Source organism: Bufo bufo, chromosome 5, assembly GCF_905171765.1.
Source record: "Bufo bufo chromosome 5, aBufBuf1.1, whole genome shotgun sequence".
Lineage (NCBI taxonomy): Eukaryota > Metazoa > Chordata > Amphibia > Anura > Bufonidae > Bufo > Bufo bufo.
The window spans coordinates 69,341,612-69,369,290 of NC_053393.1; the positions used below are offsets into that span (position 1 = coordinate 69,341,612).

A 27,679-nucleotide genomic window follows, 5' to 3' on the forward strand; every position below is an offset into this window, starting at 1 on the left:
AGGCTGTATTTGGGAAGGAATTAGTTGACTAGCAGACCTTAGTGATAGTTGCCTGCGGTGGGCTGGCTCCGCTCCCATAGTTAGTGAGTTACTGGCAAGTAAGCCACGAGAGAAGTCACGTATGTAGCTTGCTGGTGTGTAAGCCAGTCAAGCTGAAGATAAAGCAGGAGAAAAGAATTCTTCTCCAAGGAGACATAATCTCTGTGAGTGTAAACCTGGCAGAAAAGCAACTGTGCTAAGAATGAGCCTCTTATAGAGAGAACAGACTTTTTACAGAAGGTAAAAAATAGGTGAATCTGTGGACAATAAACTCAGTGAAAGGTAACCTACATTTATGGCTGTAGACTTCACTGCACGTGGATTGGGTTATTTGCTTCAGGTGCCTTTCCATACTACTGAGATGGACTGGCCATCAGTTCTGCAGTTGCCCATTGCAGAGACATATTAAAGAAATTGCACACCTTGGTCAATTGGAAAGATTGGTTGTATCTGTGAACAGGGCAGACATAGCAGAGCTGGAGAGGGTTCAGAGGAGGGCAACTAAAGTAATTACTGAAATGGGTGGACTACAGTACCCTGAAAAAATATCAAAATAAGGGTTATTCCCTTTAGAAAAAAGACGACTGAGGGGAGATCTAATTACTATGTATAAATATATCAGGGGTCAGTACAGAGATCTATCCCATCATCTATTTATCCCCAGGACTGTGACTGTGACGAGGGGACATCCTCTGCGTCTGGAGGAAAGAAGGTTTGTACACAAACATAGAAAAGGGTTCTTTACGGTAAGAGCAGTGAGACTATGGAACTTTCTGCCTGAGGAGGTGGTGATGGTGAGTACAATAAAGGAATTCAAGAGGGGCCTGGATGTATTTCTGGAGCGTAATAATATTACAGGCTATAGCTACTAGAGAGGGGTCGTTGATCCAGGGAGTTATTCTGATTGCATGATTGGAGTCGGGAAGGAATTTTTTCCCCTAAAGTGAGGAAAATTGGTTTCTACCTCACAGAGTTTTTTTTTGCCTTCCTGGCTGTACTGAATAGACAGATGTTTTTTTCAGCCTTATAAACTATGTTACTATGTTATGTCTAGAAAGAGACTCACGGAAAAACACCATAGTAGCCACCAGCTAATCAGAGTCTTTGGGAAAAGCCTACCCTGTCACATACCTCAGAACTGTGCCTATTCCCTGTGTTTGCACTGTGCCACTCATTATCTTCAGTAAAGAGACCGTTATCTGCTGTAATCAATGCGGCCTGGTCATTGACTTGCTCTTCTGCCATCCCCTTCACCATCCTCCTGCCTTGCACCCTGCTACCCAACCATCCACCATCAAGAGCATCCCAGCCATCACCAGACATATGCTCCCCCAAGACTAGGGTCTGCCCATCACTGGACATGCGGCCTAGGGGAGCGCTGGAGCAGGACTAGCCACCATGAGCATTACCACCACCTCATCCTCTGTGGTCACCTCGCCTGTGGGACGGCGCTCTGCCTGTACAGAGGTGGCAGTTACACCTAGACCCTGGTACCTGAGGGAGCCAAAACATGATTCCTCTATATAAGAAGACACCGGTGTTATTAATGGCACATGGTAAGGTCGCAATCTTCCTACAGATTTTACTTTGGGGCCCAGGAGTTTCAAGTTATACCTCTGTGCCCGATTCCTTTGTGTCTGCAGGAGATAAGCAACTTACAGTGGTGTAGCTGTGGCTCTTCTGCCCACGTATAGCAACATGTATGCTCAGCTGAGCCGAGTGTGCATGTTTATGACTGAGTCGGGAGAAATAACTTTTGGACGAACAAGCATTCATGTGTTTGGCCCGGTTGACAGGTATCAAACCCAGTCTTTTTGGGATCTTTTTTCTTGCAATTTACCTTCTATTGAAATCCCAAAACAACAAGTATGTAATAAATTAACAGACGGCCTTTGTTCAGTAATAGAAATAGAAGTGACAATGACACATACATATTGTTCAGCACAAATTTAGAGAACTATGGCGCTGATTTATAAAGACCGGTGTGTGCTGTGCCGATCTTGACGAGCCCTGCGGCAGTCCACGTGCTAGACTGAATTCTACTCCAGTTTGCAGCCGGCATAGACTTTAGTTACCATTTACGCCAATAATCTGTCGTAAATGATGATAAATGAGTCGATGACCCCATTTTTCTAAACTGGCATGAAAATGGCAGTTACAACTAGATTATGTAACAATGGCACTTAAAAAGTCATGAGTTTGGTGACGCCAAAAACCAAACGCCATTTAATGCCAAAAACCAAGCGTAGGGACATGCTAAATCTCCCCCTTAATGTTATAGCACGTGAATCAGTTGTGTTGGAAATATGACTCCCAGCATCCATACTTGTTTGGCTGTTGTCAGAACTCTAATAGAAGTGAAGGTAGCATGCTGAGAGTTGTAGTTTCACAACTGCTGGAGGTTGCTGACCCCTGCTATAGCGCACGGTGGAGGATTTACCTTTGCTTTGCATATGGTGAATATAATGGGAAAGCAAACACATGACGTCATCTATGGCCTGTGCTGCCACAATTGCTATGAAAATAAGGGAGGTGTTCAGGTTAAAAACAACGCTGTGGTCAGACTGTAATACCGTATGTCACATAAAACACCGCGACAACAAACCAGGGGGAGATATTTTGACAACCAGCTCATAGTCTTATTATAATATCGCGGTCTCTCTTACCCTGCGGACATATCACATGATCAGTTATATAACCATAAGCCTCAGATACACATCACTTCAGCCCAGCTTCAGTATACATAACATTAACCACATATTCTATTAACAAGCGGCAGTACAATAGACGGCTGTGCTGTATGCCCTGCCCAGCCAAGTTCTGTAGGACTTATATAATGCCAGAAACTAGGTTTGTTTTTAGGGATGAGCGAATCGACTTCGGATGAAACATCTGAAGTCGATTCGCATTAATCTTCGTTCTAATACTGTACGGAGCAGGAGCTCCGTACAGTCTTAGAATGTATTGGCTCAGATGAGCAGAAGTTATTCCTTTGCAAAGTCTCGCGAGACTTCGCATAATAATTTCATAAATTAATTTGTACTGTAAAAAAACATTTCCCGAACTCGGGTTCGGTTCCAAGTGTAGCCTTCGGCTCATCGGAGCCAATACGTTCTAATACTGTACGGAGCTCCTGCTCCGTACAGTATTAGAACGAAGTTTTATGCGAATCGACTTTGGATGTTTCATCTGAGGTCGATTCGCTCAACCCTAGTTGTTTCCATAGGCATTCAATGGATAAGCAAGGTGTGAACTACACATTCAATAGCTACCAGCTCGTTTGACCGACAGCTCCCAACTCCCCTACACATATGCACGCTCAGTTCAGCATGTGTTCTGAATGGGTAGAGGGGAGCAAACATGAGCCAGAAACCCCTGGATCTTGAAAACAAAGGATCAGGCATGTTGATGTCAATGTTTGACCTTTCTAACAGACCTTGAGACATAATTTGGATAATAATTAAGCCAGCATCACATCTGCAGACAGCTGTTTCAGGGTGATTGCCTCTCATCAGTGCAGAGAAGAGAGTACTGGCTTAAAGGGGTTATCTCATCTCAGCAAATAGCATTTATTATGTAGTCGGAAGTTAATACAAGTAACTCGGTGTCGGACTGGGGTCCTAGGGGCCCACCTTAGGGCTCCTGCACACTAACTTATTTTTTTCCCCATGTCTGTACCATTCACTTCACTTCAATGGGGCCGCAATAAAAAAAAAAAAAAAAAAAAGACTCTGTGTGCATTCTGTGTCTGTGTGTCCGAATGGCCGTTCTGCAAAATGATAGAACATGTCCTATTATTGTCCACATTACAGACAAGGATAGGACGGTTCTATAAGAGGCCGGCTGTTCTGTTCCGCATAATGTGGAATGCACACTCCCGGTATCCATGTTTTGCGAATCCGCAATTTGCAGACTGCAAAACATCCAACGGTTGTGTTCATGAGCACTTACAGTATAACATATATTAAAGACGAAGTATGATGGCAGACATTCACAGCAAAATGCACAAACATACATGTGGCAGAATTTACACATACAGTACAGACCAAAAGTTTGGACACACCTTCTCATTCAAAGAGTTTTCTTTTTTTTCATGACTATGAAAATTGTAGATTCACACTGAAGGCATCAAAACTATGAATTAACACATGTGGAATTATATACATAACAAACAAGTGTGAAACAACTGAAAATATGTCATATTCTAGGTTCTTCAAAGTAGCCACCTTTTGCTCTGATTACTGCTTTGCACACTCTTGGCATTCTCTGGAGGAAAAGGACCTTTGATGACGTCACTGTGCTCATCACATGGTCCATCACATGATCCATCACCATGGTGATGGATCATGTGATTGACCGTGTGATTAACGCAGTGACGTCATCAAAGGTCCTTTTCCTCCAGGTCATCAAAGAAGAAGACAGAAGAGAAGTCGGGCTGCACGAACAAGTGATTGAGGTGAGTTAAATTATTATTTATTTATTTTTTGACCCCTCCATCCCTATTTTACTAAGCATTCTGTATTAAGAATGCTATTATTTTCCAAAGCAAAAGAAACAGAGGCATTAGGGTCACCTGAGGGGATCCTTGAGCAGGGGTAACTGGAAAAGAGGCAATATTAGCAGTGCATTTAGAATGGGGGCAGCTGGGGCGTTTATGGGGTGCACCTAAAGCAGAGGCATTAGGGTAGCCTGAGGCAGGGTAATAGTGGCGATCCTGGAGCAGAGGTATTAGAGGGGAAACTGGAGAAGAGGCAATATTAGGGGTGCATTTAGAGTGGGGGCATTGGGGGACATCTGGAGCTGTGGCACTAATGGGGGTGCACCTAAAGCAGAGGCATTGGGGAGACCTAGGGAAGAGTCCCCCCAATGACACTCTGAACTCTGCAGAGAGCAGCACACATCTGAGTCTACTAGAAACAAATCCCCTATTTCCCCCTTACAGTCTCCTACAGCTCACTACTGTCACACACCTGACAAATCAGCCAGCACCGCAGAGGAGTCCTTCTCTCCAGGAACCACAGTTTTCTGACAGCAGGGAGGGCAGGAGGATGGCCAAACATGTTGTCTCCTCCTTCACTGCCAGCATCCTGGGAAGCTAAGAAGATACTAGTTGTGGTGCAAGGCCTAAGTGGCAAATCCGCAACTGGTCAACGTTCCCTGTATTGCTTAAGTGCAAGACAGACAGGCACAGAACGCAGCCACACAGAGAAGGGTTGTATGGAATAAGGTCAAAAGCCGAGAGGACAATACAGTACAAATTTGGAAGACGGAGGGTAGTCAAAATAGCCAATCCAAAGTCAGAACCAGATGGGTATCATTGTACAGAATCACAAGACAGAGGGAGGTCATTGCTCTGCTAGATTTATATCAAGCTGACAGCTCAAGGGGAGTGTCTTTTCTGCAGCAGCTCAGGGGGCGTGTCCATGATCTCCCTATCACAGCTCAGGAGGCAATTGAAGGATGAAACTGAGCATGTGCGGCCATCTGTGAGCAGGACAAAGAAATAAAAATAAAAAATAAATAAAAATAACAGCAGGTGGCGCTATACAGATACATTTTATTGAATACCTCAGTGGCTATACAAAATTTTTAATTACATACAATTACAAAAGAATTCAGATCCAAGTGCTGGTTTGAAAACTGTAGAATATTTTTCGTGGGTCAACCCCTTTAATATAACAAGCAATCCAAATCCACAACAAACGCAACTGAGAGCACAGAAAGGGAGTGAAACGTATAAATGGCAAGGGGGTGTTGCCAGTAGAGGATTTAAATAGATTGCCGAGTCCCTGAATTTGAGCCTGATAAGTCCAGGGATTCGGACCCCCATTGGACCAGAACACCATAATTCAAATGATAGGCAGGCTGAGATGTCACTCGCCTGCTAAATGAAATACACGCATACATTGAATCACAAAATCTCCACCAGCGTGCGTGAGCACACAAATTTGTCTCTGATGTTTGTTTGTTTTTGCCAGTAAAAAACACCAGAATAAGTATTTTTCTGCCTTTTTTGCACACAATGGAGGAGATTTATCAAAACTGGTGTAAAGTAGAACTGGCTTAGTTGCCCATAGCAACCAATCAGCAGCCTCCTTTCATTTTCCAAAGAAGCTCTGTAAAATGAAAGGTGGGATCTGATTGGTTGCTATGGGCAACTAAGCCAGTTCTACTTTACACCAGTTTTCATAAATCTCCCCCGGTGGATTTGAAAAAAAATCCAGAAAGACAAAAAACTCCACTTAAGGGCTCATGCACACGACCGTAAAAATACGGATGAACTGAACAGCTGGCCTCTAAAAGATCAGTCCTATCCTTGTCCGTTATGCGGACAATAATAGGACATGTTGAATCTTTTTGCGGAACGGACATACGGAGACGGAACGCACACTGAGTAACTTCTTTTTGCGGATGGTTTACGCATGCGGTCCGCAAAAAAACAAAAACGGAACGGACACAGAAAGAGAATATGTTCGTGTGCATGAGCCCTAAGAAAAACACTGGTTCCAAAAAACACTTGTGTGTCCTGCATTTCATATTTCCCATAGACTTTCAGCTAACATCTGGAACTGGTGTTTTTACCACCAAAAATTGCTGGTGTAAAAAAAAAAGAAAATAGCACAAACTGGCGTAAAAGTGCAGAAAAATGCTGCTAAAAGCCTTTGTGCAAGGCCTCTTTCACACGTTGCCGTATTGCGGACCGCATTTGCGGATCCACAATACACTGGTGCCGTTCCGTGGGCATTCAGCATCACGGATGCGGACCCATTTACTTCAATGGGTCCACAAATCCGGAGATGCGGAATGGTGCGGAACGGAACCCTACAGAGTGCTTCCGTGGGGTTTCATCCCGTACTTCCGTTCCGCAAAAAGATAGAACATGTCCTATCTTTTTGTGGAACGGCCGGATCGCGGACCCATTAAAGTGAATGTGTCCGCGATCCGCTGCGGCTGCCCCACAGACTGTGCTCGTGCATTGCGGCTCGCATTTTGCGGGCCGCAGCACAACCACGGGGCGCACACGCCCGTGTGAAAGAGGCCTAAAAGCACACTAAGGCCACCTGTACACATTGCAGAATACATGCGGTTTTTCCTCACAGATTCACATGCAGAAAACTGCAGTTTGCGGTTTTAGCTGCAGATTTAACCCTTTTCCATGGAAGGGGGGGGGATCTGCGACAAAACCGCATCTAGTGCTCACCAAAAAACGCTGTCAGACATTGCAGATATGGTGCAGAAACGCACAGAGATTCGTGCAGATCTTATATGCTTTTCTGCACCATATCTCATACTCGTACATATCTCGTATGTGCAGGCGGCCTAAAGGTGCCTTCGCACGCTGCGGATTTTGTTGCAGAATTTTCCGCGACTGAAAATCAGTTTCATTCATTGGAATGGGGCAGCAAGCACATGGATTTCCGCAAGTCCCATTCAGGTGAACGGAACAGATTTTTAGTCATGCAAAATTCTGCGCGGAAATCCGTAGCGTGTGAAGGCGCCCTTAGGCCTCCTGCACATGACTATATTTTCAGTCCACGTCTGATCCGGAGCCAAAAAAATAAATAAAAAATACGGACAGCACACTGATATCATCTGTGTGCGGTCCGCATACGTGCCACAAATTAGAGAACGCGTCCTATTCTTTTTGTGGACAAGAATAAGCATTTCTACAATCGGGGCCAAGAACGATGCAGAAAGCACACGGCCGGTATCTGTATTTTGCGGATCTGCGGTTTGCTGACTGCAAAAACGGATGCGGCCATGTGCAGGAGGCCTTAAGTTGTTAAAAAATTTGTACAGTATTTTGCATAGCCGACTTTTATCTTGTGTCTATGCCCACCGCACGTAAGAAAACTCAGGCCCTACACATATCTGTCCGGGAGAGCGGTAAATTCTGCATGAAGTCACCCCCAAAGATGGGTTTTTGGGGGTTACCATTTGTGCGTGAGTGCAGAAGTAGTCCGCTTAAAGCCCTGAACAGGTAAGACAATGGGTTAAAGCCCTAAACAGGTAAGACAATGGGTTAAAGTATACAACGCACATTAATTTTTTCCCTCTTCCTGCTTTATGAAGGCTGTGGTCATCAGGCAGGTTCCTTACCTACCATAAAGGTTCCTCCTTTAAAAATAAAATTACATTTCCTAGCCGCGCGCTTTTGTGCATACAGGTGATCATAGTACGCAGATTTAACCCCTTCCCTGTGCGGCTTGCAATGCTCGTCTGTAGCAAGTGTACATGGGAAGGGACATAGGACAGCACTGACCTGTGTGACTGTTCCACAAGAGGTGGAGAATGGGGTGGAGAGACCTGGGGGCGTAGCTGTCTACCTGTCTCTCACCTTTCTGGCTGGGCTGGGAAAGAAAGAAAAAAAAAAAGTCAAAGGAAGGGGGGGGAGGGGTAGAAGGTAGAGAGGAGGAAAAAAAAAAAAAAAGAAGAATTACCAGTAGCACTTGTTCTGCCATCTCTTTCCCTTCCACACACCTTTACCTGCACAGACTTGAAAGTCCAGTTCCACCAGGGAGCGAGGGAGAACATAAAGGGAGAGTTCATTGGATCAAACATGTCACAAGAGACGGACAAGTAAGTGATCATACTGGTTTTGGGATCTGGTGGCAGTGAGAAGCTGGGAAAGTTTTGCTCATACCTCTCCTTTCCTGGTGGTTGGATTGATCTGATGAGAGTGCTCTGCAGACCCCCTGAGCTCTACTGTAAACTTATCCACCACCATGTTGCTTGAAAACAAAAAGTTTTTAGGATTTTTTTTTTATTATTATTTTTTATTACCCCGGAGAGTTTCACGGAGGCCGCTGAGCTGGGAAAGGGCCCAGGAAGGGAAAGGGAGAGAGATTGGCTTTTGTGTGGAAGTAACAAAAGACTTTTCTTGTGCTGCACAACCGTCGTCTCCTGTGCTCTTGTCAGGTGGGCTCTGGTGGTGGGGGGGGATCCATTCAGATGACCTCTTCCTGGCAGTGAGTCCGTCTCTAGCGTAGTCGAACGGAATGACTTCTTATAGGTGGCACGGTTTTAATGAACTCTTTAATGATACAGAGCAGAAGGGAGGCGTTCTATCAATTAAATTGTCTTCTTTGTATTTTTGATATTTTTTTGCAGAAATACACGTTGGAGATATTTTTTTCTTATCATCATCTTACTTTTATCCTTGTCATTTTATTGTTGCATCTGGGCAACGTTATGTGATGAAATGCAACCCAGAATCGTAGATTGACAGCAGGACGTGGTGCCTCTCTTGTAATTTCTGTATGGGATGTATATGGCAGGCTTGTAATTCCTTCGCTAAATGCTGGGAGTCTGTTCCAAGCATCCACAACTCTTAAGTACATTTGAGACCTCTTCTTGTTGTAATGTCTGATCATTTCGAATTGTGTACAGTCAGTTGTGAGGACAATAGTGCCATATGTTACTCAGTACCAGACCACAAGTCTGGTGGCTTTCATGGCATCTTGAGACCTTTAGAACCACAACAGCTGCAAATCTATAGGTGACTTAGGTTCGGTCTAGCAGGGCATATGGTAATATATAAGAAGTTCTAGTCCAGTGATCTCCAGTGACTTTGGTGCTGAGATGTGGTATATGATATGGGATCCTTATGGAGGGCTGTCCTGTCATCCATCAATGGGTGGGTTCAGGAAGATTTATACTACTCCTATGCCTCAGGCAGATTGACTGATGTCTCGGGAGACAAGTTGGGACATTCAATCTCCTGAGTCTTGCCTTTCATCTCTGATTAGGATTGTCCTCTCATGCCCTCATTTGCTATTGTTCTTGGCCTAGGAATGAATGATGGACAGACGCATTGAATGGACATTACTTCAGATTCCACTAGTGTCACAAATCTCAGATAAACACAATAAAATCTCTCTTTGGGAGTCTCTTAACTATGTAAATGGCGGCACAAGAAGCTTTCTTAAAAAAAAAAATACAATTGGACTTAATCCAGGGATTGTAAAATTTGCAATAACGGGTCCACCCATTTGCAACTATAAATCGCTGCAGGCATCAACATAGGACGTCTGATATGCGGCATCTCCTTATAGCAAGCTGGGGCACGTTGTACATCAGCCTCTCAGGCGTGACACAGGGTAGAGAGAAGACAGATTTTATCCCTGTTGTGCTTGTGAATAAAATATTTCCATTGGGTTTATTCTATGGGATCGTTAAATTGCACAATACCCCTTTAGGGTGTCCTACTGTTCTTACTAGAAGAGACTCCCAATGAGAAACTGATCACAGGGTGTTCCTGCTGAGGTCCCCAGCAAACAACTGTCATGTGTGAGGAGGACCTGGCACTATGGGGGACATTTCTCAACCCCTTTACTACTGCCATCAGAAACTTGGGAGTGGAATGTTGGGACTTTTTTTGGAGGGTTTTAGATACCTATTATAATATACACCAGGATACTCTCTTTCTGGGGTAGATTTCAGTTCTGGCGCAGGGACCTACAAAGATGAGCCAAAATTATTAAGAGATGTGTGCCTCTGACACCTGGGACCCCCGCTGATCAGCTGTTTGAGAAAGCACCAGCGCTCACAGTAGTGCCACGGTCTTTTTGCAGCTTAGCCTAGCTCTGTGATGGCTAACCTCCGGCACTCCAGCTGTGGTAAAACTACAACTCCCAAGATGCACACTTGCTTGACTGTTCTCAGAACTCCACAGAATTGAGTGGAGCATGCTGGGAGTCGCAGTTTCACCACATCTGGAGTGCTGGAGATTAACCATTACTGGCCTAGGCCATGGGAGGTCACGTTCATTGATCACATGGCCTAACCACAGCTCAGCCCCATTGTATTGAATGGGGCTGAGCGTGATACCAAGCACAGCCACTATACTATGTATGGCGCTGTGCCTGGTGAGGGTCTACTGCAAGCATCTGTGCCTTCTCAAACAGCTGATCCGCAGGGGGCACGGGTTTCAGACCCCCACAGATGAGTATAAAAGTCTCGAAAAAAAACCTTTAAGACCAGTATGTAAAACGCCAAGCATTACACAGGACACATAGAAATCAACGGGGTGTCCGTGTAATAAACAGATGTGTCAGGTCCTCCAGACTGAGAGACACTCTTCGTAGCCACTCTCAGATTTGGCTAATAGAAGTAAGTGTCACTTGGGGAACCCTCCTCTACTACATTTGAATGCCCTACCAGGGTATAAGTACAGGGTTTATCTAAGACCATAAGCTTCCCATGCACAAACTGTAAGTGGTTTGGGTAATGCTTGTTTGGAAATAGGCCTCATTTATGAAAACTGCCTTACAATGAAAGTGTCTGTTACCAATAGCAACCAATAAAATCTCAGCTTTCATTTCTTCCAGAGCACGATAGAAATGAGAGCTGTGCAGGGATTGGTTGCTATGGGCAACCCAAGTTCAAGCAAGCAATTATAGGCCCAGATTTACTATTGGGGGGAATATCTATACTGGGCAGATTAATGGAGCCAATCCCAACACCCACTTTTATTTTTTCAAGGACAGAATATAAAATGAAAGCTGTGCTGGGATTGATTGCTATGGTTTTAGTTTTAGACAGTTTCATAAGTCTTTTTAAGTGTGCCAAAATTTTCATTGTGGCTCAGGTTGAATGATAAATCTGGCACAGACAGCCTGTCTAAAAGTTTAAGGAAGGATTCATCACACATGGGTTTTTGTTGATGTTTTTCAGCATTTTTTTTTTTTCACCTGTGTTTCTTGGTGCATTTTTTTTTGTGATAAAGACATCAGCTCCAGAAAATATAAAATGCAGGACATGCAGTATGTATTTTTTTTTTGCCAGAGAAAAAGAGGTTCACAGCTGTTGTTTAGGGAAAAAAAAATGCTAAAAAATACCATAAAAAAACACCATGCCGTATGGGAAAAAACATGAGTGGTTTCTATGGAAGTAAGCAAAATCATGTGTAGTGGCCCTTGGACAATGGTTAACTTAATTGTCTTACTTTTTTATTTTTTTTATTTTACGCCAGAAATTTTGGTGTAAAATAAACATTAAAAATCCCTTTTTAGGCCATGCCTTTTTTCATTAAACCATGCCCCCTGTTAAGCGTGGCCTATAAACTGTCTAAAACAAGAGATGCAACATTTTGTGACAAAACACGACCAAATCTAGACAAAGTCCTGGTGCATATTCAATAGTGAATTTAGGCCATAATGTCCCACACCCAGGGGCAGATTGGCCATAGACCTTACAGAGATACTTCCCATGGGCCGATGCCCAGGGGCCACCTGGGCCCTCCTCACGGCTGGCCAGTGGAAGTTTTGGTTGATGTATTTTGTGCTACTGGCAGTATTATGTGATGGACTGTGGTATTTGGGTCTGTAAGGGTGGTATAATGTGCCACAATATGGTATTGCTGGCCCTGCCTTCCATTGGTGGGCGAGCACTAAAGGGGTATTTTGGTTGTTAGAGGTTATCACCTATCCATAATTTAGGGGATAACTGTTAGATTGCTGTGAGTCCTACAATGGGACTCCCACCGATTACGAGAACGTGGGCCCCTGTATCCCCTACAGCCCCCCTGAAATAAACAGAGCGGCCGGTCGCACATGTTCATAGCCGCACCATTCATTTCTGTTGGAGTTCTGTAGATAGCTGAGTACAGAGTACTGCTACAGTATCTCTGGAATTCTCATAGAAATGAAAGGAGCGGCCGCATGCATGCCTGTAGTGGTGGTGGTGGGGGTAGGGCCCGCCTTCTCGTGATCGGTGGGGGTCCCAGCGTTAGGACCTCCACCTATCTAATAGTTATCCCCTATACTGTGGAGAGGGGATACGTTTTAACAACCGTAATACCCTTATAACTGTGTACTAAATGTGTATGGTCAGCTATAGATATGAAAGGTTTAGGCCTCTTGCACACGGCCTTTGTTCGGCCATTTGCGGTCCCCAATGCATGGGCATCATCCGTACGGCTGCCGCGATGGATCCAGACCCATTCAACTTGAATCAGGTCATGATCATGTGAACATGTTCTATTTTTTTGCGGTGCGGAGGCACAGACAGAAACTCCACGGAAGCACTCCGTAGTGCTTCTGTGGGGTTCCGCGCCTCCGCTGCGCAGCTCCGGATTGCGGACCCATTTAAGTGAATGGGTCCGCATCCGTGATGCGGGGACCACGCGGCTGGTGCCCGCATATTGCCGACCAGCTTCTTGAGGGTTGCAATACGGGTCACAGCTGTGTGCTTGAGGCCGCCTTAGACAGGAGGACACTTTTTTTCTTTTACAATAGATCTAAACAATTTGGGCAACTAATGCACAAAATCACAGTTTTACCTCAGCTTTTCAATAATAACTCTAATCCTACAAAAAAAAAGCGCAAACAAATATATATATTCTGGTTCAATACATGTACATAAAAATGTGGGATCAGACTGGACCATCGGCTCAGCAGATTAAATAGGTTGTCCCAACACAAACACTTATTCCCTTTCCAGAGTGCACAAGTACAAGAGCTCTGCTACTGCAGTACCCCAAAACAGAGTTACTACAAATGGTTAAATGATGTGATGTTCTATTGCCAAATTAAATGCTGTCATTTCTTATATTTGTGTGGTCAATTAAGGATTAACACCTTGGCTTATTCTGTTAGGTTACCAGGATATGGACCTGGGTCCGTCCCCTGGTTAGTCAGTCCAAGACTAGTTCTGCAACATAGGCACCAAATATATAAAATTTCTTAATGTAATCCATGGGAATTGATAGGTTAAAAGCATGTAAATGCCTACATGTTTTGAAAGTGTGAAATGTTCTTAATCATGCCATGACTGAGTGTTTCACCAACTCGAAACATGTAGGTGTTTTCATACTTTTTACCCAATTTCCATGGATTAAATAAAGAAATTTTATAGGCATTAAAACAAGGAATTTTAGATTTTCATTGCTGCTGGAACTATGAATTCTATGTTTAACATGTAAGTTGGGTGGCCAGCCCTATATTGTTCCGTGCATGAAGGAGGATTAGAATGGGTTGCGAATTCGGGTGAGCTGTCTCTTTTTAATTTATTATCGACCTAGCTTGGGCAGAAGGAGAAGGAGGGAGGGCTGCTTATATCTCTGGATTGGTAGCAGCTAGAGATATGGGCCTGGTATCGCTTGAAACCTGGTAGTCCAGCCAGGGGCAGACTGGGAACTTAAAGTGGCCCTGGAAAAAATATTAAAAGTGGCATCGTTTTGTAGTTGGGTCCAAATTGATGGAAGGCAGGGCCAACACAAGTAGGCGGGGCCAGCAATACCATATTGTGGCACGTTATACCACCCCAACAGAGCCAAATTCCATAGTCCATCACAAAATACTTCAGCTAACAGCACAAAATACATCCCCAAAAACGCCCACTAGCCAGCTGTGAGGGGGGCTCAGGCGGACCCCTGGGGTTGTGAAGAGGCTCAATGCAGTTTAGAATGCTCAAAACAGATGACAGACGTTTTTTATTTTTAAAGGCCAAGTGCCCATTTAAATCAATAGTCAGTTCTCTGTGTAAGCACCACAGGTCCTCAAGAGTGAGAAATAATCTTTGTATGTGCTCTTCTCTCTGGCCAAGAGATGAAGATCCTGAATAGGGGACTTCTCATCAAAGGGGTTGTCTCACTTCAGCAAATGGCATATATCATGTATAGAAAGTGAATACAAGGCACTTATTAATGTATTGTGAAGTCCATATTGAATCCTTTGCTGGCTTGATTAATTTTTCCATCACATTATACACTGTTATGACCACCCTGCAATCCAGCAGTGGTGGCAGTGCTTGCACACTATAGATAAAAGCACCGGCCTCTCTAGTGGCCAACCCCGCGGGAGTTCTCATAGGCACACATGTGCCCCAGCTCCCGCCCTGCCACCTCATATGTACACTGCAGCGGTGGCCGTACCCATGAATCAAGACAGCAAAGGAAGCATTATGGATAATAACAATACATTAGTAAGTGCCTTGTATTAACTCTGTCTACGTGATAAATGTCATTTGCTGAAGTGAGACAACCTCAAAATTGCTTAACTGGGTGTATTAAATCAGGTTTTCTAAACTGGACTAGTAAGTAACCTCATTAAGGGCTCATGCACACGAATGTATTTTCTTTCCGCTTCCGTTAGGTTTTTTTTTCAGAACGATTCACTTCAATGGGTCCGCAAAAACAACGGAAGGTACTCCGTGTGCATTCCATTTCCGTATTTCTGTACCACAAAAAAGTAGTGCATGTCCTATTATTGTCTGCAAATCACGGTCCGAGGCCCCATTCAAGTCAATGGGTCCACAAAAAATATGGAACGCACACGGAACACATCCATATGTCATCCGTATTTTGGAGGTGCTTGCCTGCCAAAAAAAAAAAAACGCATGAAAAAAAAATGTCATGTCTGAATAAGGCCAACAGAATTTGGTATATAGTGTCTTTTTAAGACTGGAAAGGCCATTTTAGTCATCTGGCAGTTTTATCTAATGTCTGCATCCAGTTTTGGATCAAGCAAAGATGCTTTTTCTCTCCCTTTTACAATCGGTGTGATGATTTCTCGCTTGAAGTTGGGTAGGACACCTGTTCCTGAGCTCTGTGTTTGTGTAAGTGAATGCTGATTTTAGTAATCTGAATCTAGAATGAGGCCTAGCGCACCGTGAATCATATTGCCAGATAAATACAAGTGCTGATTTAGCTTGAGAGCAGATAGGCGATGATGGAGATTGATCTGTATGGACACTTGAGACCCAGAACGGAGAGCGCTCAGGATACGAGTCCTGTTAATGTGTGTGTGTGTATGTACTAGAACTGACATCAAGTGACTATAAATGGAAGAAATTAGCCATGAAGACTGCGAATGGTCCATTTATTTTTAATGAGATGAGAATTTGAGAGGGAAGGATGCGAAAAAGCTGTGATAATGTGGCCCCTACAAGTGAGAAAGCCAAACTTGTTCTGGAGACAGTCAGAAGTTACACTATGTATTTTGTGTCAGAAATTGCGGGTGGTCATACAAATGATGATTGTGGGTGGGCAAACCCAGTCAAAAGGCCGATAACACATGGCCGAACAAGTGAGTTATTTTAATTAAAAATGGAAGGTCAACATATAGACAGTGCTGGAGTTTTTAATCTAGGCAAAGGTGATCCCTTCTGACCCATGTTTTCCTCCAAAATCAAACATTTGCTGAAAGGTCTGCTAGGTGCCGTGGACTGTTGGTGGATGGATCCCGAAAGAGAGAGAGTATTTGCATAGCTTTGAGTTTTTAAATAGTTTTTTTTTTGGGAAAAAGCATAAGAAAAGTAATTCTTTCTGATGCCAGATGATGTTAGACATGCTAGTTTCCCCAGAAACCAATTGCCTAGCTTACAATAGTCACCACATATACTAAGTTGTCTCCATAATAGAAAGAGTACCCATCTAGATGTCCCCCCAAGGCCTCTCAACAAGAAAAGCTGATTCTGTCCTGGAAGAGCTATTTGCGGATGTGAGGCTGGATTAGCTATTATGCTAGTTATGCTAGTAAGGCCACTTTCAAACGAACGAGTGCGGTCCGTGGCCGTATCGCGGACCGCATTTGGGGATCAGCAATACACGAGCATCGTTCCGTGTGCATTCCTCATCACGGATGCGGACCCATTCACTTCAATGGGTCCGCAAATCTGGAGATGCGGAATGGTGCAGAACGGAACCCTATGGAAACACTACGGAGTGCGGTTTTGTCCCGTACTTCCGCTCCGCAAAAAGATAGAACATGTCCTATCTTTTTGCGGAACAGCCGGTTCGCGGAACCATTAAAGTGAATGGGTCCGCGATCCGCTGCGGCTGCCCCACGGTGGGTGTTCGTGCATTGCGGCCTAAGGCATGCATGCATGACATTTGTCTCCACTTCAAAAATCTTCCTCTGAGTGGAAACCTAACGGACCCCATTACAGTCTATAGGGTCCGTAGGCTCCGTTCTGCTCAGTTATGTGCCAAATTTGTCCTTTCCGTTCTTCTGCTCCTATAATGGAGCAGAAGTACCGAAAGGCTGAACACTGATGTGAACTCAGCCTAAGCCTGTTTAGAAGAAGGCTGAACAATGTTTTCAAACCTAGGATAAAATGATCTGTGCCAATGGGCAATAGGATTGAAGTAATTCAGTACATAGATTAACCTATGAATTATTCATTCACCCACTAAGATTCATTTAGGATTCTATAAAATTCTAAATTCAGTTCTGTAAACGTGCGAGTTGAATAAGGTTATTTTAGGAGTTTAGTTAGTTGGAGTGGCATGCACAGGGGATATTAGAGGGCCCTTTACTAGAGAAGTTGTCAATCCCATTTAAAGGATTCTGCTTATACTCATGCTTATATTTGGTAAGATACAATGAGGAAGATTTATCCAAACTGGTAAAAAGGAAAACTGCTCTAGTTGCACATAGCAACCAATGAGATTCCACGTTTTATTTTTCAGAGCTCATTTGGAAAATGAAAGGTGAAATCTGATTGGTTGCTATGGGCAACTGAGCCAGTTCTACTTTACACCAATTTTGATAAATCTCCCCAATGATCTTGGATGCAGTTTGGCTTAGGGCTACTCTGAAGGGCATTATCCAAGTGGCCCCCATGGTATTCATCCTTTATCCCTTGTATAGGGATCTAGACTTTGATGTAGGGGAACCACCAGGTTGCTACTTCTTGAAGTAGCCTCTGTTCAAGTGACTGCTCACCCACGGTGGTCAAGAGATGCTGGTACAGAAAACCAAGTTGTCAAGCAAAACTATAGTCAGGAACAGTCCAGGTTCAGGGCTCGCAGAGTACATGCAATACAGTAGTCCAGGCATGCTCAACCTGCGGCCCTCCATCTGTTGCAAAACTATAACTCCCAGCATGCCTGAACAGCCTACAGCTATCAACCTACAGCAGGGCATGGTGGGAGTTGTAGTTTTACAACAGCTGGAGGGCCGCAGGTTGAGCATCCCTGCAGTATACAGTCTGATGTCTGGGTAGTCAGCTCAAGGTCCGTACAGAGATCAGACAGAAGTCAGGACAGGCAACAAAAAGTCAAACAGGGAACAGGCAGAAGTTGGTACATGGGCAAATGAGTGTAAACCGGTGCACCTTGGAACTAGCAAACTGGCACCTCTTGCACAGGAACCCTCCCACAGGGAAGGTGTCTTATTTACCCCCTGGGTGACCATCTCTTTAAGAGCCAGAGGGAGCATGTGTGCGTTCTATGGGCAGGAAAAGGCAGTGCTGGCAGAAAATAGACCTACAGCCTACAAGAGTTAGAAGGGAGCCCACTGAGAAGGAGGAGGAGAAGACATAAACTTGGTAATGAGGAAAGAAGTACTTTGAACAATCAGTTTTAGATCTGGATTGTCTTCTTTATTGACATGAAGTCATATGGAGCCAGGTGATTGAGCCATTGCTTGTGTACAAAGCCTCACACTCCACTGTATGCCAATTACCTCTTTTCACCTAATTGTCCTCTTTGATTGTCTCTAATCTCTTTTCCAACTGTTATCTATGCTCTTATCATGTCCAAGTATTTCTTTAGTATTGTTGTGTGCTCTGATGACTTGACCTGACTAGAACTTCCTCACCATTGACATGCGGCATACAGAGTTTTTATTTGTTTAACCACCATTTTATAATGATTTTTTTTATTATAATATATACAAGCATAAACTTTCTACAATCATCTGATTCTTTCAAATCTTGGGACAATATCACAGTATATGCTTTATGTTTTCCCCATAGTGGTGATGGTTCATGCTATCACCTTCTTCCATCATGGGCCATTAAGGCCCAGAAGTTGTTGGCCACCCTTAAGCCTGTATTACACAGCTCGATTTTTTTTTTTTGGCAGATCGTTAGCGATCACCGCTGATTGTCTGATGAATGATCAAACTCTCGATCATCGGGCAATCCAAATCTTTTGACATGCTAAAAAATTGTTTGCAGGCGGCAGATCATGGTGTCTAATAACGATCTGCTGCCAGCAAACCACTATACAGCATGGGGACGAGCGATGGCATAGTGATCGCTCCTCCCCATGCTGCAGAGGAGATCACTGCATGTAATAGCAGCGGTCTCCTCCGCTAGCGAGCACCCCCCAACAATCGTCTTCCACATCGGGCTGTGTAATACAGCCTTTACCTATCCGTTTTAACAAACAATGCCAACATGAACCCTTCACTATTTCCCCCCTTGCTTGTTTCCTATCGTTAATTGTAGAGAAAGGCCCCAGACAGGTGTGCATAGTCTATGGCAAAAAGTGATGGAGCCATGCTGATTTGGACGTTCTCTTCATATGGGCTCCATTTCAGTTGCATGGACTGATTCTTTGGTATGTAAGGTCCAAAAATGTTGCTTTGGGACCATGTACCTGCACTGAAAATTTTGACCAAAAGGTTGTACAAGGTACTAAAGTATAAAAGCTTGATAAATAGTATTTTCTGTCGATTGAGGTAGGAGTGTTCTGACTTTCTCTCCATGTCAGGGGAGACAAGTGTTGGGCATGTGTGGTGGCAGCTTTTCCTCCCTCTCCCCATTGGGAACACAAGCACACTTGGCTGTTGGCCGAAAGAGCATTTGGCCGACAGCGAGCTAAGGTGTAGGGCCCATAAACATTAGTGTACTGTTGGCTGAACCTGCCAAGAACAGTGGGTTTACCCAACACACGTGTATGGGGAGCTACCGAATGTGTTCAACCTATCGTTCTTCCAGGAGATAAGCCACCGAGGGAAGTGTCTGGGTGCGGCTTTCTCTGCTCTCACAATAGAATACACAGACCTGTTCAGCCGAGCGGAACGTGTTTGTGTATGGGGGAATTGGGAAAGATATCTGTCAGCCGACAGCTACTGAATGTGTATGCCCAGCATAAGACAGAACACATTTTAACCTGAAGGCCTTTGTGTACTTTTTGGCTGTATTTTTTTTGTGCATATCCAATCTTCTAGCCACATGCAAAGCTATTGTGATAAACCGAAACAACACACAATGGGCACTGTTAATTTTTCTGAAGCATATGTTCATGACTTAGGCAGTCATGGCTTTCGTATCTCCGTCGAACATGCAGTCCTTCATGACCTCCTTCAGTAAGGGCCCATTCACACGACCATATATTTGTGTCCGCATCTGTTCAAAATATGGAAGGACTCCAGTATTGAGTGGTTACTCACGTTTCCTTTCAACCATGGATAGGGGATACGTACACAGATTCCTATGGATATTATACCAGTAAACTAGTGCAAGCCATGGTTAATTCAGCTATAGTTATGGACTTTCAGAGTATACAATTCCCAGATATAAAACAAAATAAATAAAATGGTTGCTAAGATGAAAGTCTATTCACTGTATTATTTTCCATTATAACATGGTTATAAGGGAAAATAATAGCATTCTTTAATACAGAATGCTTAGTAGAAGGTCAATTGAGGGTTAAAAAAATAATAATAATTAACTCACCTCCTCCTCTTGATTGCATAGTTGCCGTTCTCTTCTTACTACTTTAATCATGAGCTGCCCGCTAAAGGACCTGTGGTGACATCACATCACATGGTCTAATCACATGGTCCATCGCCGTGGTGACGGACCATGTGATTGGACCATGTGATGAGCTCAGTGACTTCACCACAGGTCTTTTGACAGGTCCTGAAGAAAGAACAGGAGACTGGCAGCTACGCGATCAATTGGAGGAGGTAAGTTAATTATTATTATTTTTTTAACCCTCAATTGACCTTGTACTATGCATTCTGTATTAAAGAATGCTATTATTTTCCCTTATAACCATGTTATAAGGGAAAATAATTACATCTACACAACACCGAACCCAAACCCGAACTTCAGTGAAGAAGTTCGGGTCTGGGTACCACATTCAGTTTTTTATCACGCGCGTGCAAAATGCATTGCACCCACGCGATAAAAACTGAACAACGGAACGCAATCGCAGTCAAAACTGACTGCAATTGGGTACCTACTCGCACGGGTTTGCCGCAATGCACCCGGGACGCATCCGGACCTAATCCAAACACGCTCGTCTGCAAGGGGCCTTAGGGTAACAGTTTGTGCTTCAGAGCTGTCCCTCCTAGTGTAACTGTGGACAGGAAGTTGCAAATACAACCTCTTATGTTGAAGGCTATAAATCACTGGCCAGCATTTCTAAGGGCCAATTCACACGACGGTATATTTCTGTCCGCATCTGTTCCCCATCTGTCTTCACACTCGCCCAGGCCTGGTTCAAAGCAAAATCTATGCTTGGGCCCCATGACAAATTCTATGCCATACCTCCCAACTTTTGAAAATTGCAAAGAGGGACACTATGTGCAGCACACATCGCGCAGTATTTTTCTTACTAGGCCACGCCTCTAACTCTGCCCATCACCACTGCAGTATGGGAATGGGTTAGGTGACTAAGTTCCTTTATTTTATTTTTTTTACAGCACCTGGAGCCCCTAAAACAATTTTTTTCTTGCGCTTCATTATCCATTTAAATATTAGCATAAAAATCATCGGATTATAGATATTTTAAGATCCAAATTGCACCAAATAATGAAGTTATGGTCTAATATACAGGTAGAAACCAGACAGATAATTTAGTTAATTTATTAATGCACATTTATGCATTAAATCCCCAGGTGAAAAAGAGGGACATTTAAGGATCAAAGAGGGACTCTTCCCTTCACGTCCCAGAAGCCCCCAGTTACTCCCTTGCCTTAAAGGGAACCTGTCATCGGGATTTTGTGTATAGAGCTGAGGACATGGGTTGCTAGATGGCCGCTAGCACATCCGCAATACCCAGTCCCCATAGCTCTGTGTGCTTTTATTGTGTATAAAAAACTATTTGATACATATGCAAATTAACCTGAGATGAGTCAGAGCTTGAAAATATGACTCTTCTCTGGTCACACAAGCAAGATATGATAGAAATTAACCTGAGATGAGTCCTGTCCCTGACTCATCTCACATACAGGACTCATCTGAGGTTAATTTGCATATGTATCAAATCGATTTTTTCCCACAATAAAAGCACACAGAGCTATGGGGACTAGATATTGCGGATGTGCTAGCGGCCATCTAGCAACCCATGTCCTCAGCTCTATACAAAAAATCCCGGTGACAGGTTCCCTTTAAAGTTGACTCACTTGGTCACTGCCACTTAAAGTCTGTGCCATGGCAGAGATTGGTAGTCTTCCGGTCCCAGCTTGTGTACTTCCGGCTGGACTGCTGATGTAGAAATTCATAGCTATATATCTGTCTAGACCAGACATGCCCTACCTGCGGTCCTCCAGCTGTTGCTATTAGGGCATGCTGGGAGTTGTAGTTTTGCAACAGCTGGAGGCCTGCAGGTTGAGCATCCCTGGGCTAGACAGTGAAGAAGGAAATTGGGGGAGGAGGGGGGACACATTATATACCTCAGTTCTATTTATTTGTGGATTTTCTGGGGGCTATTTTGTATGCAAGGAAGGAAGGAGTTAACCAGAACTGACTCCAGTGCACTCCTGGTAGATGTAGCTGCTTGATGATCACATGTGATGAGCTGCTGCCCACCCACAGAAAGTGAAGAAACCATAGATGCAGATTGCAAATTAAAAAGGGTGAAAATTACACTGGAGAGCAGCATTTCTGCACTGATAGTTATCATAAAGGTGTGCATTACTAGTCCAGGTATTCAATTTTTTATTAATTTGTAGAGTAACCCCTCTAATGGGTGGAAAGGAACTGACAAATTCCCTTTAACTGGTTTACTTTATCACAGACAACTTTTTGAGGCTGTTTTCGGTCAGTGTTTGGTCAGTGATTTCCATTGATTATTGTGAGCCAAAACCACAGAACAGGTGCAAATCTTTCCCTTATACCTTATCTCTAGGGATAAGCGAATCGACTTCAAATGAAACATCTGAAGTCGATTAGCTTAAAACTTCGTTAGAATACTGTACAGAGCGAAAGCTCCGTACAGTTTCAGAATGTATTGGCTCAGATGAGCCAGCGTTATTACTTCGCAAAGTCTCGCGAGACTTTGGGTAATAAGTTCAGAAATTAATTTCTACTGTAAAAAACCTTTTACCGAAATCTGGTTTGGTTCCAAGGCACCACTCATTTGAGCCAATACATTCTAATACTGTATGGAGCACTGGCTCCGTACAGTATTCTAACAAAGTTTTATGCAAATCGACTTCGGATGTTTCATCCGAAGTCGATTCGCTCATCACTTCTTCTTCTCTCTATGTAGGCTCCACTCCTGGTTTTGTCTCACAATCTCTGATGGAAATCAATGACCAAACACTGACTGTGGGAAAGCGGCCTTAATATAAAGAGCCGCCATGGTGGTGATTGTCTTCACGTTTCCTCTGAAGCAACCACCACAGGTGAAAAGTAGTATTCTATGGACTGCTCTGGTAAAAATCAAGTGCTGCGGCTTTTTAGGGTCTCTGGCTCATAGAGGGGTTCCCACCTTTTTGATGTCCATATGCCCCAATTGTCTCATCAGCAAGATCCTTTAAATAAAGGTTTATCTTATCAAAAAGATGAGATGAAAACCGCCCAGAAGGCTCATGTTTCGAGACTATTTATGGGTTCATGTTATCGAGTGAGTAGTTGGTTTTTGTTCCGTACTGTATAAATTCTCATCAAAAACCTCACAAAGGCGCTGAGCTTGGCTTCACCCTGACAGGAGCAGTAATGGGATGGATTACATAAAATGCAGGGCTGCAAACAAGCCATTAAACGGGGCGACATACGTCAAAAAGACATTTAAGGGATAAGCATAAATTGACAGCGATTAACACTGATTCTAGTAAAGCTCATTTTCTCAGGATATTTCTTCACACGCTCGGGCTGTGTAGGACGTCTGGCAACAAGTCCACATTAACCCCTTAACATGCTTCTTTCAAAATCGAAATAAGACCAAAATTTAGTGCTGATAATTTATTATATCCTTACATTGTGTGAAGCTCAGATTTTCTGATACAAAGTTACGAATCCCCTGTCTTATCTTGACAACCACTTTCTAAATGCCCTGTTGGTTTACTTGTCACAGAGTGGGGTCCTCACCTGGGGCCTCTCTATAGGAGCCCAAAGTATTAAGCCCCTAACAATCATTGCTCTTGGTTGGGCAGATGTGGTCCAGCCATTGAATGGCCACATGTAACATTACATTTTTCCTGTGCCCCCTGTTGCAGGAGAAATAAGCATCCAATGATAACTTCCCCATGGAGCGAAACACTGTGGAGGTGCACATAATAAATGGTTTGATTGATATGAGAAATTCTAGTTATTTCAGTCACCTCTAGGGGGAGCTTAGGAGCTTACTGTATACTGTTAAAGAGGTTTGTCATGGTAGGGAACAGTGAACCCTGAACTTCATGCCCCCTACTTACTTGCACGATTCGCTGTAGGCAATGGCCCACGAATGGACAACAGTCCCTTCCTAAATAAGTACAGGGACCTAACAAGGAAGGAAAACGCCTAGTGACAGATTGATGACCACAATAAGAAATTGGCAGAACAAACTAGTTGGGTTTAACCAGGAGAGACAAATATAAGCCGAATTGGAATTAAAAAGACATAGTCAAAAACTAGATGCAGGAGTCAAAATCAGAATAGCAATTAGTGCAAACCAGAGTCAGAACCAGGAGGTAGCATCATGATGCAAATCGTCAGGCATAAAACAGAGGTCAAGGTCCAAGTAGGGTCAGAGTACCAGGAGAGTCAGGGGCGCCGATCATAGGTAAACTGTGGCCAACCTGTAGGTGTGCAGTGCTGTATGTAATGTCTTCTAAATATGTCTTTAACAGAAGGGCTGGAGGGGAGGGGTTGGATTGAGAATTTCACAATGGGGAAGGGGGGTGCATTTCAATATTCGCCTCAGGCAGCAGAAAGGCTAGGTGCACTCCTGTCCCCGTAGGTGAAGAAGAGTCCACTTGCCACTTCATGGGCAGGGCTGGACATCTTGCCTGGCCCTGACAATCTTGGGCCTCTACCACTGCTCCGAGTAGTGGCGCAGGTGCTACTGGAGCAGCGATTGCACAGGCACCGCTACACTCTTAGAGGCACCGCTACTTGTAGAAGTGGTGCATGCGCAAGATTGTCAGGACTGGCCCTGTTGGTCAACAGGCAGGTAACTGCTTGTTCACCTGTGGGGACAACCCCTCACAGGTGAAAGTACTCTTGCTGATGAGATGAATCGACTTGCTCATCCTTAGGCTCCTGTAATGTTGGAAATGTTTTCATCTACTATATTCATTGGCCTTTTATCCCCTTAGGTTGCCTTATTGTCAGGTTACTATGAATTACACACTTCTACTATTTGTATTACAGACATATACTGGAAGTAGAGCTTTCCATTGTATTTACCTGGTTGGGAAATGTTTGATCTTTGGAATACTTTCCATTTTACCAGTTCAGAATGCAATCAATAATCTGATCAGATCTAATATACTTTGCTCTGACGTTTCTGTGCTCTGAAGTGCGGATGTCCACTTTTCTGTACCGTATGTATGTGAGAAATTCTTTAAGAAGTAAACAAACCAGAAGGATCCTCCTGGGAATACAGATAATACACACATTCTCCGTCTAGTCTGTTTTCCTAAAGCATTACTCTCCAGCTGGGAGTTGTAGTTATGTAACCGCTGGACATCTACAGTTCGGAGAAGACTGAATTACAGAGAACCATATAAAAGTCTTTCTCATAGCTCAAGTCAAGACACAAAGTCTTACAGAAAACATGGATGCATCTCCTGACCCCCTTCAGTTGGGGAATAGATGGTCATAACTTTTATAGTTTTCATTGCAGCCAGATTATAGCCATTTTATAGGTTCTGTCTTTTTAGCTTAATTTTCTGTTTGGCATGATCTGGGACTATTGAATATTGCGTCTACAGTGCCTCACACAGGCAGAATATGGCTGCAGACAAAGGGGCGGAATTTATTAAATGGGTTTTCCAGCCTTTACTAAATGATAGTCTATCCTCAGGATGGGCCATCCCTACCAGATGGCAGCGGTCTGACAACCCAGCTGTTGAAAAGAACCAGGGAAATTAGGAAATATATATATTTTTTTGCATAAAACTTGCTTAGCTCAGTTATATATCAGATTTTCAGTGCTATATTATTTTTTTTCATAACTCGGACAACCCCTTTAAGCTCAATTGGTTCTCTGTCAGTGAAGGCAGCTGGGCCAGGCTGAGCGAATGCATTTTTGAAACAGCTGCCCAGACTTTGTTTACTCCTCTTGGGTTCTCTCTGGGCTTCTCCCTCAGCTCCTGTGCTTGTGTGTGATGGTGGTGACTCTGTGGCCGACACAGCTAGCGTCTCTAGCAGTGCCTGTATTTCTGCAGCTGCTTTTGTGAAGATGAACTCTCTTCGGTCATCTGCTATACAGGGAGTGCAGAATTATTAGGCAAGTTGTATTTTTGAGGATTAATTTTATTATTGAACAACCATGTTCTCAATGAACCCAAAAAACTCATTAATATCAAAGCTGAATATTTTTGGAAGTAGTTTTTAGTTTGTTTTTAGTTTTAGCTATTTTAGGGGGATATCTGTGTGTGCAGGTGACTATTACTGTGCATAATTATTAGGCAACTTAACAAAAAACAAATATATACCCATTTCAATTATTTATTTTTACCAGTGAAACCAATATAACATCTCAACATTCACAAATATACATTTCTGACATTCAAAAACAAAACAAAAATCAGTGACCAATATAGCCACCTTTCTTTGCAAGGACACTCAAAAGCCTGCCATCCATGGATTCTGTCAGTGTTTTTATCTGTTCACCATCAACATTGCGTGCAGCAGCAACCACAGCCTCCCAGACACTGTTCAGAGAGGTGTACTGTTTTCCCTCCTTGTAAATCTCACATTTGATGATGGACCACAGGTTCTCAATGGGGTTCAGATCAGGTGAACAAGGAGGCCATGTCATTAGATTTTCTTCTTTTATACCCTTTCTTGCCAGCCACGCTGTGGAGTACTTGGACGCGTGTGATGGAGCATTGTCCTGCATGAAAATCATGTTTTTCTTGAAGGATGCAGACTTCTTCCTGTTCCACTGCTTGAAGAAGGTGTCTTCCAGAAACTGGCAGTAGGACTGGGAGTTGAGCTTGACTCCATCCTCAACCCGAAAAGGCCCCACAAGCTCATCTTTGATGATACCAGCCCAAACCAGTACTCCACCTCCACCTTGCTGGCGTCTGAGTCGGACTGGAGCTCTCTGCCCTTTTACCAATCCAGCCACGGGCCCATTCATCTGGCCCATCAAGACTCACTCTCATTTCATCAGTCCATAAAACCTTAGAAAAATCAGTCTTGAGATATTTCTTGGCCCAGTCTTGACGTTTCAGCTTGTGTGTCTTGTTCAGTGGTGGTCGTCTTTCAGCCTTTCTTACCTTGGCCATGTCTCTGAGTATTGCACACCTTGTGCTTTTGGGCACTCCAGTGATGTTGCAGCTCTGAAATATGGCCAAACTGGTGGCAAGTGGCATCTTGGCAGCTGCACACTTGACTTTTCTCAGTTCATGGGCAGTTATTTTGCGCCTTGGTTTTTCCACACGCTTCTTGCGACCCTGTTGACTATTTTGAATGAAACGCTTGATTGTTCGATGATCACGCTTCAGAAGCTTTGCAATTTTAAGAGTGCTGCATCCCTCTGCAAGATATCTCACTATTTTTGACTTTTCTGAGCCTG

General features: G+C 43.7%; 1 protein-coding gene across 1 annotated transcript in view; it reads left to right on the forward strand.

Moving 5' to 3' along the window:
* Positions 1–8,475: 8,475 nt before the first annotated feature.
* Positions 8,476–27,679, forward strand: part of GRHL2 (grainyhead like transcription factor 2) — a 90,255-nt gene continuing 71,051 nt past the window's right edge. Inside the window, exon 1 of the mRNA XM_040432488.1 lies at positions 8,476–8,619. Within this exon, the coding sequence (XP_040288422.1) occupies positions 8,600–8,619 (20 nt within the window). The 5' untranslated portion in view covers positions 8,476–8,599. The remainder of the gene's footprint in view (positions 8,620–27,679) is intronic.